The 14,568-nt window shown below is 35.8% G+C and overlaps 1 protein-coding gene across 1 annotated transcript in view; it reads left to right on the top strand.

Annotated features, from left to right (window-relative positions):
* The window catches only part of axo (axotactin), a 564,741-nt gene that overhangs the window by 263,331 nt on the left and 286,842 nt on the right, over positions 1 to 14,568 (top strand). Inside the window, exons 17-18 of the mRNA XM_090371184.1 lie at positions 1,409 to 1,631; positions 12,067 to 12,171. Coding sequence (XP_090227310.1) covers positions 1,409 to 1,631; positions 12,067 to 12,171 — 328 coding nt within the window. The remainder of the gene's footprint in view (positions 1 to 1,408; positions 1,632 to 12,066; positions 12,172 to 14,568) is intronic.

The raw sequence follows: 14,568 nt of genomic DNA on the forward strand, positions 1-14,568 counted from the left end.
ATTACCACCAGCATTCATGGCTTGAGGCACTCCAAATAGTCAGCTGTAATAGTTATGCCTAGTTGTCTTCTGTTGTTTTTCCCTACATATACACATATAGGGTGATTCACTACCAGTGCGACAAACTTGCAGGAGGTGTAGGGGGCACAAAGACGAATTGGAATCACATAGCATTGCAGGGTCCGAAATGCCTTCGTCATGCGGTAGAGGACGTTGAACGGGAGGTCACGTGAACAGCGATCCTGCTGGAAGTCAGCATTTGTGAACCGGGTCCCGAGGTAGTAGGATGGACGAGAATTCAAACGTTGAACTGGCCGACATGCACCTCGCGTATGGAGCTGTGAACTGTAACGGGAACGTTTCCCGCAGAGGCGTGCTCTCCTCATCATACGATTTTCGCACGTGTACACAGAAGGTAACGTGAGACTGGTTGTTTCACGAGAGGTACCATGAATCGAGAGCGAACAACGAGGACTCCAGACAATGAGGAGAATGTCCTACGTCTTGCAGAAGGCAATCCGAGTACGAGTACTCGAGCAATAGGCCAACAATTGGGTATTTCCCAATCCACTGTATGGAGGATACTGTCAACAAACCAAATGATTTCATACCATCTGCAATGCGTCCAATCATTGGAGCCTGCGGATTATCCACTCCGGAGGACTTTCGCTACTTGGTTTCTTCAACAGAAACGGTTCGCAAATGCTGACTTCCATCGGGATCACTGTTCACGTGACCTCCCGTTCAACGTCCTCTACCGCGTGACAAAGGCATTTCAGACCCTGCTATGCTATGTGATTCCGATTCGTCTTTGTGCCCCTACACCTCCTGCAAGTTTGTCGCACTGGTAGTGAATCCCCTGTATATATACACTGAGTATATATATGTATATATACTGAGCAGCTGATGAAGGGACACCTCATCCCAAAAGCTTCTATTTTATTTATATGTATATATTTTTTTAACGCTCTTATTTTAATGCTTTACACTTTTATTTTTATATCTGTTTTAGTATTTTATGTATATATCTATATACTTATTTTAATAAAATTTAACTTAAACCAGTTTGTCAGTTACTAGAAATTATATAGTGATGCAGCCTGATGCTCAAGGCCTGTTTTCTAATGAAAGTTTCTTTCAGTCAGTAAGTTTTGTTAATTATGGGAATAAGTTGCCTCTGTGGGTAGTTGAGGCTTCCACCTTGGGGAAATTCAAAGGTCAACTAGATAGGTACCGGCATAAGTAAGGAGTCATATAGGTAATTTTTTTTGGTTTATGCAGTTAAAGCCTGACGCTTATTCCCACCATATGGCTAATACTAAATTTCATTTAAAGTATATTTATTCAGTTGTCTTATCTTAATTAATTAAACAAATACATGATGTTATTTATTTATTTGTGTTTTCAGAACGTGAGTTGTCATTTGAATTCACTGTAAATAGGAAACCCCATGTGGTCAAAGTAGTTTCTCGCCGACAACTCAATTCTGGAGAATGGCAGCAAGTATGGGTAGATTATGACATTCATCATATGCGTTTCACTGTTAATTTAGATTCTGAAATATTTGATTTAAGCGAAGAAGAAGAAGTTGGGATATTTGAAGGTCCTTTGTATATAGGAGGTGTTCCAAAGTAAGAGAATGATTAATGAAAGTTTTTCAATAAACATTAGTTTGTGGTTATTTAACAAATTGTGATTATATTAATATCAAAAATGGATAAAAACTCTTAATTTCATTTTATAGTAAAATATTAAAATGTTTTAAGATGTACAGCAATACACTCACACAGGGGGTAGTGTAAAATGTGTTGGAAAAAACTACCGCACTGATTGAATTAGCATTAATGGGGAATAGTTTCAATGGTGAAAATAATGATACGTGGGTATCATAAGGATTTTTTTATAGTAGAAATAATTATGCATGATTAGTTAGAAAAATAATAAATCAAATAGAATAAGAACAAAATTAATTGATAAACTTTATTTTGATAAAGGAAAACAATGACAATTTTATTTTGAATAAATGAAAGCTAGAAAATTTTACTAATTAAAGAAAAATCTATCTAATCTAAGTTGCACCATTTTGTTTTTCTTCTTTTCTTTGCCTCAAATTTTCTAACACTCATTGGGCATTAATGCTATGCTCTACGTCTCGATCGTGATTCATAATTAAGTCTGAAGCAGTTTCCACTGCCCTAAACATTTTTTCAAGTTCTTGTAAGGGAAATTCTTTTTCTCACACTTTACTAGCTCCTTCGTTACACTCTGAACTTTTTCTACTTCCTCATATGCCTGTCCTTGGTCTAAGTTAAGGAGAGTATCATTATCGAGAGTTTAAGAATATGCGTCAATGCACTCTCGAACATTAGCCATTTCCGAAGACTCAGATTCAAGATTGTGTCCAATTTTGACAACGTCTTTGGAAACATCCTGAATTTCAGACTTAAAGCTGCAGGAATCATTTGTGCAATGAGGCAAAACTTTTTTTTACACTGCTCTTATGTTACTCTTGCTAACCTCGAGCCACTCTTCGTTTATGTTTTCGATAACATTTCTGATGTAATTTTTCCAGAATTCAGCTAAAGATGGCGCAGCTTCTCCAGTTGTAGTCTTTATTGCTTGAGAAAAAGTTCTTCTCAGATAATATGCTTTTAACGTTTCAATGACACCTTGATCCATTGGTTACGGTAGATATGTTATGTTGGGTGAAAGGAAATGAATTTTGACATTTTCATTAAAGTCACAAAGTCTGGTTGGATGCCCTGGTGCTTTATCCAATAACAACAAAGCTTTAAAATCCATGTTGTTTTCTTTGCAGTAACGTTTGATTGCAGGACAAAGCTAAGTTTTAAAGCAGTCTTCAAACAATATTTTCTTTACCCAAGCTTTTTTATTTGAATGCCAAACAACTGGGAGAGCCTTCTTTGAATTACCGCTAAGTGCTCAGGGGTTTTTTGCACGATACACAAGCATGGCTTTTAATTTAAAATCTCCAGATGCATTTCCACCAAACAAAAGTGTCAGACAATCTTTTGATGCCTTGTAACCTGGTTGAGTTTTTTTCCTTTTCTGATAGAAAAGTTCTAGAAGGCATTTTCTTCCAAAACAAACCCATTTCATCAACATTAAAAATTTGGTTATCTTTGTACCCAACTTTTTCAATAATTTCTATAAATTCTTTAGGAAATTTTTTGGCAGCATCTTTGTCTGCACTTTTTCCTACAATACGGACATTATGAATCCCCGAGTGTTTTTTAAAATGAAAGAACCAACCATGACTTGCCAAAAATGTTTCATCAGTTGCCGCTTCTCCATAATTTTTTTCCATTACATCCCCTAAGTGAATTGAAAAGACTCATAGCTTTCGTTTGAATTTCCATTTGACTTAATGGGATTTGTTTCTGATAGCAATCTTCTATCCGTATCGATAGCAGATGTTCCATATTTACCATTAGAGAGCTCCTTTTCTTTACGATTGTTTTTGAGGCAAAAGAGTTGGTAGTTATTCCATACTCGTTGAACTGATTCTTTTCTTTTACGATTCTTCTTGTAGATGATTCCTTTATTCCTTTGTCTCATGTGAGTTTGGCAAACGAAGTGCCTTCTTCATGGCATTTCATGATTTCAAGTTTCTCTTCTAATTTCAACCATTTATGTTGCTTTGCTTGTTATCGTCCCACTTTCTTTTTTCACTCATAATAAAGGGATCACTGAGGGAAAAAAATCACAAAATGGATTCACCCATGCTTAAGAATTTAGACTACCTTTGGAAGTAAGTGATGTCAATACTTATATATGGTACGTATACACATTGTATAAGATCTAGAATAATTATGCGAGTAATGTAAATTTGTGGAGATTATTCTAGAAAATTTTAGAAAAATGTTAATTATGCGAGTGATGTAAATTTGTGGAGATTATTCTAGAAAATTTTAGAAAAATGTTAGCCCTATATGATCGCATTATCGATCACATTCGTAGATTGCAAACCGAATCAGCAGTAGCAGATTATAAACCGCACTACAACGAATCCCATATTGAAACTGATTGAAACCGCACTCTGCGAGGTATTGCTGTATATTATCAAATATAAGTTTCTTTTGCATTAAATATATTTTAAACTGTATTGTTTGATAATATTTTATCCATAGCTTCAGAAAGAGAGACTATTTGGAGCCTGTCGTGTTGGAGAATTTAGAAATTTTGTTTTTGAAATCTTACAATATGCCTAAAACTTGTTTCATGCTTTGGTGTAACATTTATAGGAAAAATTTTGATGTACTTTGCCCATTACAGATCTTGGAACTGTGTATCATCTTGACTGTGTGTGCATGTGCGTGCGTTCATGTGTGTGCGTGTAGCAAGTTGCTCTGAACATTGATGAAAGGACCCACAAAGTAATCCATCACACCAAGAAGGAGAGAACACGTTCCATGTATTCAGTCAACAGGAACACCACAATTAAGCCTAAAGGAACTTAAAATTCATAGTGTATTACACGACCAGAAAATTGTGTATCGTGTCATTGTCTTTGCAACTCTGGAGGCTTCCCCGAACTCTGCAGTCTCCCTCTTGCATTGATGCTTAACTTAGCAAAGCCAGTCATATATGGGTATTATGAATTAGGTTGGAGTACGTTGTTTGCATTGTATGACTGGCCTTTTGGCTACCAGGAAGCTAATATCACATGGAAGAGCTTCGTGGTACCTATCCTTTGCCAAGAGGAAAAGGAGGGAGGCCAGTCATTTCATTAAGCTCTGGTAGGGGAGATCTTCATTTGTTGTGGCAAGGTGTGCTACCCAGACACCACCAGTAAAGACATATTTACACAAATGATAGCATGGGATATCCTGTTCTATGAAGTCATGATACCCTATCAACAAGGATACTAAGGTATATAGACTTGACAGTGGAATATAGAAATACCGTTGACTCCCATAAACAGCCTATTTTTATACGAAGTTACTGTCTATGCTGCAGGAGCTAACCTGCAGCATCGAGGGGAGGTTCAGATCTGAAAATAACTGCAGCAGAAGACAATAGCTAAACTGTGGCTGTTTGCCATAGCAGCATGTTAGAACTGATTGTGCAGCTTCAAGATTTCACCTCAAAGCTTAAATTTTTACTGCTCTCCAGCGACATTGAGAAATTTGTTAGTTTGTGGAAGTGGCCACTTGCTATTTGTGAATGCTAGTGACTCATTGGTAATAAGCAACAGATAACTCAGTTTTTGAGTTTCTTGATTGTTATGTGAGACATTAATCTGAGGTAATTCATTGAAAACATTTACTGCTTAGTAAATGTTTTTAGAACTTTTAGACTGTTGTTTGTAAGAAATATTGTCATACCAGGTTTCATCTATTTGTATTTGCTATAGTCTGCCTAAAAGAAAATTAAGTTGCCTAGAACAGTGTTTCTAAGACTTGGGGGGCTGCAGTTCTCTAGGAAGCCATGAAGCTTAGGTCATGGGGCTACAAGATATTTAAGTATTTGAAAAATATTCATCCTCCGAAAAAAATTAAACAGAGCTTGTAACAAAAAATGAAATTCTGTTTGCTGATTGTTATTGCACAGTTGAACCAAGAAATATACATTTAATTTAATTACATATTGCTGTATTGATTAAAGAAAACGCAAAATTAGATTAAATTTTAAGACATTCTTATGAATATTTAAAATATTCATTTTATATTTCTGGTTTTTGGAAAACATTGAAGTAAAAAAATCATCAGATGAGAAATGTTCCTCTATGCTTCAGTTATTATTGTTGGGTTTGAGTCTTGAGACTTTCTAACCAGGTTTGGGGATTGCAGAATCAGAAAGTTTGAGAAGCACTCAGCTCAACAATAGTGTTGGTTCAAAATGCATACACAGATCCTTATATATTGTGGAGAAAATCATTTTGTTCACAACTCTTAACTTTGGAAGGTTGCCGAAATGATTATATTAAACATTTAACTTTATCACTTCAAAATATGCAAAGTGTGGTATATTTTGGAAGGAAAATAATTTTATTTTTATTGTACTATATTTATTTTACTGTTCAATATTTGCTATAGATTTTCATGTATCATATGTTTCATTTCTCTTTAAAAAAAATAGGCTGTACCTGACAGTACCATGTTCAATAAGCTGCAGTAGAGAAATTCAGTATTTTTTTTTTTTTTTTTTATGACAATTATATGACTGCTCAAAATCCAGACACTTCCAAAGTTCAGGTCTCAAAATTGCTGGATATGAAAAGTCTGTATTACCTATGGGTTTTCATCTTTGAATAACCCCCTGCCACAGTGAAATTTGTGAGGTTCAGACAAGTTTCAACTGCTTAGAAAGATAGTAATCTTTCTATGCATGCAATTGAAACTTGTCTGCACCCGGTAGCAGTATACTCTGCCCAGGTAGCAGTATACTCATCCAGCAGAAGGCAATGGCAATGCTGTAAAATGCCAAGAATGTCATGGTCATGCACAATTTAAGAAAGGAAGACAACAGTGTGAAGGGAATCTCAGTATCGTCAGATGCAGATGCCTTGCTCGGTACGGATAACTATGGACTGCAGGTGGTGCCGGATCATCAACAAGAAACTGTAAGCAGAACTAGCAGCAGCAGAAACAGAAAGAAAAACAGACGTGCCTTGAAATTGGCTACTTGGAATGTGAGGACTCTTTTCCAATGCGGCAAACTGGATAATTTAAAACAGGAAATGGAACGATTACAAATTAACATACTCGGGTTATGTGAGATCAGGTGGAAAGAGAGCGAAGTCTCCAAGACAGGGCAACAAAGATTGATTTATTTGGGGTGAGACGGACACGAAAGAGGAGTTGGGGTTTTGTTGGATAGGGCAACATCTGAGAGCATGTTAGGTTGGTGGGCTTTATCGGACAGAATACTGCTGGTCAAAATCAAAGGAAAACCTTTTGATATGGCCATCATTCAGGTGTATGCTCCAACAGCAGAGAGTAGTGAAGCGGAACTAGAAAAGTTTTATGAGCAGCTGGAAACAGCGAGGAAACAATGCAAATCTCAGGAAATTATAATCATAATGGGAGACTTAAATGCAAAAATAGGAAGTGAGCCAGATTGAGATGTGATAGGAAGATATGGATTGGGAAATCAAAATGAAAGAGGCGAAACCTGGGCACAGTGGTGCAAGATAAATCAACAAGTGATTACCAACACTTGGTTTAAAGAACATCCAAGGTGCACCTAGACATGGAAAAGTCCAGGTGACAATGTAAGAAATCAAATAGATTATATCACTATAAATAAATGCTTTAGGAATGCCATCCTTCAGGCAAACACATATCCAGGAGCGGATTGCAGAAGTGACCATGTACCAGTAGTAGCCAAACTCCTAGTTAAGCTGAAAAAACTGAAACAAAGCACAAGAACGTAATGTTTTCAATTTGATCTATTGCAGAAAGATGATGGCATTAGGAATGCATATGCTGAGGCAGTGAGAGGCAAGTATGTGATACTTGCAAATGAAGGAAACAGCAAATGTCATGTACTGAAGGAAGCCTTGACCAACACCGCATGTGAGACCATTCCAAAGAAAGAAAGAAAGGAAAAGTAAAAATCAGTGGATGACGAGCAAAATCCTGAGCTTGATAAGGCAAAGGCAACAGATTTTTCCAAGACACAGCAAAGAATATCAGAAGATGGACAAGGAAATTAAGAGACATAATGTAAAGAGACAAAAGAAGCATGGTTAAATGAGCAGTGCCAAGAGATTGAAAAATATGAATGCTCACAGCCAGCTACAGTGTACAGGAAGATTAAGGAGTTGGTGGGACATAAGATCTGTCCAGCATCGGGCTGTATAAAAGCGAAGGATGGAACAGTAATCATGGAAAAAGGCAAAGTTATGAACAGATGGACAGAATATGTCGAAGACCTCTTTCAGGATGAACATGTGGAAAAACCAACAAGCCATAGGACCCTGAATGGTCCGGAAATACTGAAATCGGCAGTCAGGGCAACTGTATCCCGATTGAAAAGTAATAAGGCGGCCAGACCTTATTGACAGAAATGATAAGGGCTTTGGATGATTTTGGTATTGCAATAATAGCTGAGGTGTTAAATGAGATATATGAGTGTGGAGTGATACCAGAGGATCTTAGTAAATCCATATTCATAGCTCTGCCAAAGAAACCAGGGGCTGTTGATTGTGAACTACATCGCATCATTAGCTTAATGAGTAATATTACTAAAATTCTTCTAAGAATAATATTGATGAGGATAAGGAATAAAATAAGGCTGGAGATAGGAGAAGAACAATGTGGATTTATGCAAAATACGGAAACAAGAAATGCTATCTTCATGATAAGGATAATGTCGGAGAGAGCTATTGAAAAGCAAAGAGACCTGTTTATGTGTTTCATTAATCTTACAAAGGCATTCAAAAGGGTGAAACATAAAGAACTCTTCAACATTCTAGATTGTGTAGACATAGACGGGAAAGACATAAGAATGCTCAGGAACTTATACTGGGAACAAACAGCCAGCCTGAGAATTGGAGAAGATGGGTGAGAACATAAGAATTCTGAGGAGTGTAAGACAGGGCTGTGTTTGCTCTCCCGACCTATTCAACCTGTACAGCGAGGAAATTATGAGAGGAACACATGGAATTGGAGGATTCGCATTTGCCAGACAGAATGTAAACAACATCAGATATGCAGACGACATCGCTCTCATTGCCAAGACAGAAAAAGAACTACAGGAACTTCTAGACAAAGTAGTGGAACAAAGTAGAAGAAAAGGCTTAACAATAAACATAAAAAAAAAACAGAGTGCATAGTTTTCAGCAAAAAGAAAATTGTGCCCAAATGCATACTGAAAATAGGGAACAACATCATAAGACAAGTAGAGAAATATAATTATCTAGGGAGTTGTGTTACACAAGGTGAACGATCAGATAATGAAATCAAAAGACGGATTGGTATGACCTTGGCCATAGTTGCCCAGTTTCTGAATCCGTTGTTTCAGAAACTGGGCAACATACTAAAAGATAGGAAATTGTCAATGAAAACAAAAAACAGAATTTTGAACTGTTATATTATACTTGTTCATACGTACAGTAGTGAATGCTGGACAATCTCCCGAGAAATGGCAAAGCATTTGGAGGTGACAGAAATATGGTTTTATAGACGGATGCTTAGAATATCCTGGACTGAACACATCACGAATGTAGAGGTACTACAAAGAGCAGGAATGCAAAGATCATTACTGAGGAACATAAGAGAAAAGCAGCTGAAATTTTTTGGGCACATCATGAGGAAGGAAGGTTTGGAGGAGATCGTCATGACAGGCCAGGTGAATGGAAAGTGAAGCAGAGGAAGACAAAGAATAAACTATATTAGTAGTCTGACCAACTGGATGAATGTATGGAGTTTAGACCTGCTGAGAACAGCAAAAGATCGAGATATGTGGAAGACCATGATCACCAGCGTCCTTAATGGACATGGTACATGAGAGATTACTGTACCATCCAATCATCCTGTGTAGAAAGTTTGTGAGTTCTGATCTATTACCTATACTGGTTTCTAATGTACTGCTGCTGCACAAGCAGATAAGATTTTACATATGTATTTATCACTTCTTCACAATACGATTTTATTCACATATTTAATCTTCTGGCAGTCATTAGAATAAGTTAAAATATTCACGTACTTAGATTAAATATTCACATATTTAATTATTCACATATTTAATTATTCACATATTTAATATTCTTAGCACTATGTAGAGTCATTAAAAGCTAGATAAGATTTACAAGGTTTGATCCAAAAGTTTGATAATCTTATATTTCTTGAATGCATTGCTAAAAGATTGTGAGCAGGGCTTATAACAGCACATTTTGAGCATGCACATTCCAGGTTTTAACTTGTTCCCATGCTGGTTTTTGAGTGAACACTTCTTTTTCTCATTTCGTACGTATTCTGAAAGTGACAAAATGTAGATGGGGTGTGAATTATGTTGCAAACTTGGATTGTCAGTCACTGAAAGACGTGAAATGTTGTTGCAGTCTACAGAGATGATGCTGTGATGGGGAAAAAAAAAATAAATAAATAAAAAATCTATTTTCAAGAGATTTAAAAGATTTTATGAAAGAAAATTTTCTCTGAAGATGAAGAAAAAGCAGTCCTCCACCAACTTCTCAAAACGATAAAAACATGAATGAAGTCTGCACCATCATATGGTCGGATTAACAACTGCCCATTTGAGAACTCAGTGCGGAGATGTCCTTTTTGTTTAGTTTAGTTCAAGCCATTTTGACTGAGGATTTGGGCATGAGATGAGCAAGTGAACGCTAAGGTTTTTTTTTTTTTTTTTTTATGTAAACCCCAAACACGAGAGGTATTAAAACCTATAGTACTTGGTACCATGCTTGGGTTGGAGGTTGAAAAGACGAAAGAAGATATTTGTTGACATTGGACTTGAACTTCTGTAGACTGTAATTTTCAGGAAATACGTATGAAGGAAGGTTGTTCCAGAAAATGGCAGTTGAATGAATAAACGAGGAAGATGAAAAATTGGTTCTGTGAGTTTAAAGTTGGACAGTAAATGGATGTTGGCTGGTGGCGGCACATGTTTGGACTGTTTTGAAAGAGAGAGCGGGCATTATAGAAGCCAATTCAGAAGAACAGTGCCCATGAAAATATCTGTAGAAGAGGCATGCAGCAGAAACAGTATGTCTATGAGACAGCAAGTGGAGAGACTCTGTTAGAGATGAATCATTAATTAACCTAACTGCCCTCTTCTGAATGGAATTAAGAAGCCTGAGAGAGGTTTTGGGGCACCACCCCAGATGTGGGAACAATATTCCATGGTAGGGTGAATTTGCGATTTGTACAGAGTGAACAGTTGTTTGGAAGAAAAGTAATGCTGAGAGCGAAAAAGAAAACTCAAGTTTTTTAGATGCAGAGGAAGCAATATTTGTAATATGCTTGTGCCAAGAGAGTGTATTCCATACATTCTTACTCATGATCAAAGACAGCATTTTGTCTTCATTTCATCTGATTTGTTTGAGAAGCCATGTCAAATTCTGCATTTTTAATAAAAAGTATAGCAGGTGATGAGTCTTAGGTGTATGAATATTACCCAGAGACCAAGGTCCAAAGCTCCCAATGGAAAGCAATATCATCACCAAGGCCACCATAGTAGTCAAAATGACATGGGAGGATCATGTTGATTGCCTGTTTTGACAGCAAGGAATGATGTTAGCAGAACTTGTTCTGAATGGTGTTATGTTAATGCTGCCTAATACCAAGAAGTTTTAAAATGGCCGAGAAATGCAGTCTGCTATAAATGACCCAAAAAATGGTGAAATGATTGGATCTTTCACTATAGTATTGTGCCCTCTCACTTGTTACTTACCATCCGGGTTATTTTTGATCCAGAAAAACATTCTCAAAATGCCAGCCCATCTTATTTGTCTGATTTGACACTATGTGACTTTTGTTTATTCCCAGAATTAAAGCAGGAATTGAAAGGAAAATGATCTGAGTTTATTCAAGAAATCCAGTAAAACATGATGGACAGGCTAAATGCATTCACAAAAGAATTCCAAAAATGGTTTGATCAGTGACAAATGTAATGGTTCAAGTGTCTGGTTGCAGAAGGAGATTATGCTGAAAATTATTATCAATGTAAACATTTATCATTGAATAAAATAAAATTTTTTGAGCATTCACTCAACCTTTTGGTTAAACTTCATATATCATATGTCTGACCTGATGAGTATGCATGGGGGCCCTCTGCCACAGCAGATATTTTTGGAGGGAGTCCAAATACTTTTATTGATATAGTATACCTTTTTTTCACTAGTCCTTTTACATAGTTTCACAATATAATGCTCTCTAAATACTGACTCTTGCTAAAAATCATCTTCATATAATTATGTGTACGATACACACACACACACACACACACACACACACACACACACACACACACACACACACACACACACACACACACTGATGTTTCTGATGCTGTTGCCATTATATTGTGCTTATAGTTTATATTTAGAAAGCATATATATAAAATATTTTTCTACAGATATCATGGTGAAGAAATCAAAATAACAGAGGGTTTCATTGGATGCTTTCGTGGTCTTGTTGTGAATGGTGCACTTGTAGATTTATATCAGTATATGTATGGCAAGTAAGTTACCTTCTGTTACTTATAAATTTAGAAAAACTTTAAATTCACCTGATAAAAATGCACAGAAATTTTAATACATATATAATTTCTTAGTAATCAATATAAATGCAGTAAATAAAGAAAGAAAAGATCTAATTATATACTCTATACTTGTATGCTAATCATGAGTGTCAGGAGGAGTTTATATTCTTGAAAATCTATTGAAATTCTGCATTGTTATGGTTTTGTTAGTCTCTCAATGTTGCACTTTAAATTTTTGTTTTCTTTAAATATTTACATGATTTGTAGAATGGGTTCAGGATATGGCAGTTCTTTCAATATGTCCTGCAATTTGACATTCTATGAAAGCTCTTAAGAATGAGGAGGAAAAGGGGGGGGCAGATCTCTACTGTCTGTAAGTAATTGTTGATTTTACTTGCTCCATTAAGCTCTCGGCTACTTTTACTGATTTTATTCATGTGGATGAAATGTCACAAAATCAACAGAGCCCTGCCAAATTTGCTGTAAGAAAATATGGCAGGGCTCTTTTGAATCATTCTACTCTTGTTTGATAATTTGTAAAAGTACATGTCATTGAATTTTTCATGAACTCTGTTGTGAAAAACCTGAAATGCTTAACATTGATTAACAAATCACGCTTGTGGTATGCTCAATACAGTAATTTAAAAAGCAAAAACATCGAAACTTTCCCAGATCAGCTCTCCATTTTTCTGCTCTGCAATCCTCTGTTTGCTCTGATTTATTCGCAAAGCCGTCTCATTTTCTGATATTTGTGTTGGCATCCTGTAAACTGCTTAGAAAACTTCATGTTCAACCATATTGTGACTACTGAATTCCTTTCTTCTTCAGTTTTCAATCCAGGTTCAAGTGTATTAGTGAGTTTGCTGTTCCCAAAGTATAATTTTGCTGCATTAAAACATAGCTGTCACTTTTCTGACTATCCCTAAAGTCTACCCCATACTGAAGAAGCACAGATCATATTAATTAGTCTACCAATTTTGACATCATACCTTTCATTGATTTAACCCTTTACAGGGCATGTGAAAAGTATAACATTAGCAAGCAATGGGTAGTCTTTTTCCATCATTGTCATGTTTGTAATAAAGGCATGAATAATTCAGAATTGTTCACTTTTATGATGGTATCATGATTTTCAATCTTTTATGAAAACTGTGAAAAATCCGTTTTTTATATTAAAATTGTATATTTTTAATTATTTTTTTAAGTAATACCCTTCTGATTGCTTCAGTTTTATTCATCATGGCAAGAAGGTTAGGGATCTGATAAAGTGCATTTGTTGACCCTGTGCAAGAAAACAAAAATATATTGAAATATTAAAATATCAGTTATGGTTATGTAAATATGAATTTTAATGTCCATAGTCTTTATTTTAATCTGAATAATTGATTACTTTTTATTTAGAGAAGTATATCAATATTAGCCATTTAGTTTAAGGAAGCCACTAGTCAAAAATATAAAATAACTAAAATAAAATTAACTAAAAAAATAAATATTGCAAAAAAAAAAATAATAATAATTAATAATACAAATAAAAATTGAATATATGAAAAAAATGTGAAACGAGATTAGAGAGTTGTGTTTCCCTCCTCACTGAGGTAATTTATTCTAGTAATTAACAACTCACCTGCTAAACTTATAGAAAACTTCCTGCAATCCAGTCTACATCTCCTCCTCCATAATTTTAATTTATGGCCTTAGTTCTGGAATCATTTATAAGAGTGAAAATTTCACCTTCATTTATTTTTCTATCCTCTCTAAGAGCCTTGTACACCTCAGTCGGGTTCCCTTTAAATTTCTTGGTTGTAAAACTCTGTAGTCCACATATTCAAAGTCTTTCCTCATATGGTTGTTTATGGCTTTGAAAGTTTAGAGTGAGCTCACATAATGGGGAAATTGTCATTTTTCTTTGACATATGGCCCAGATTAGTGGTACATGCTTAATTTCCAATGAGAGCCGTCACCAAGCAGATTGATCATCTTTGGACCCTCTCAAGAAGCTCAGTGTCCTTTTTTCAGGTGTGGCCTCCATAATTCAACAGAGTGCTTACAATTGCTTTATACAGTGGAATTGTGACCTCCCTGTCTGTACAAGCAAATGTTAAATAAATCATCGAAAGGACACCATGGGTCTTTCTTTCTTATTCTTCACAGATCAGAGAACTTCATGTCCATTCATATCATAACTCCGAAATTCCTTTCTTTCTCTATATTTTTAATTCAGCTCTGCCAATTGTATAAGTTATTTTGGGGTTGCTATTTTCTAGGTGTAAGACCTTGCATTTTGCTTCTTGAAAATATAGCTGCTGCTTCACTGGACATCCTTGACGCCTATCCAAGTCATCCTTCACTGGACATCCTTGATGCCTATCCAAGTCA

Source organism: Mastigoproctus giganteus, chromosome 4, assembly GCF_048544385.1.
Source record: "Mastigoproctus giganteus isolate SK-2022 chromosome 4, ASM4854438v1, whole genome shotgun sequence".
NCBI lineage: Eukaryota > Metazoa > Arthropoda > Arachnida > Uropygi > Thelyphonidae > Mastigoproctus > Mastigoproctus giganteus.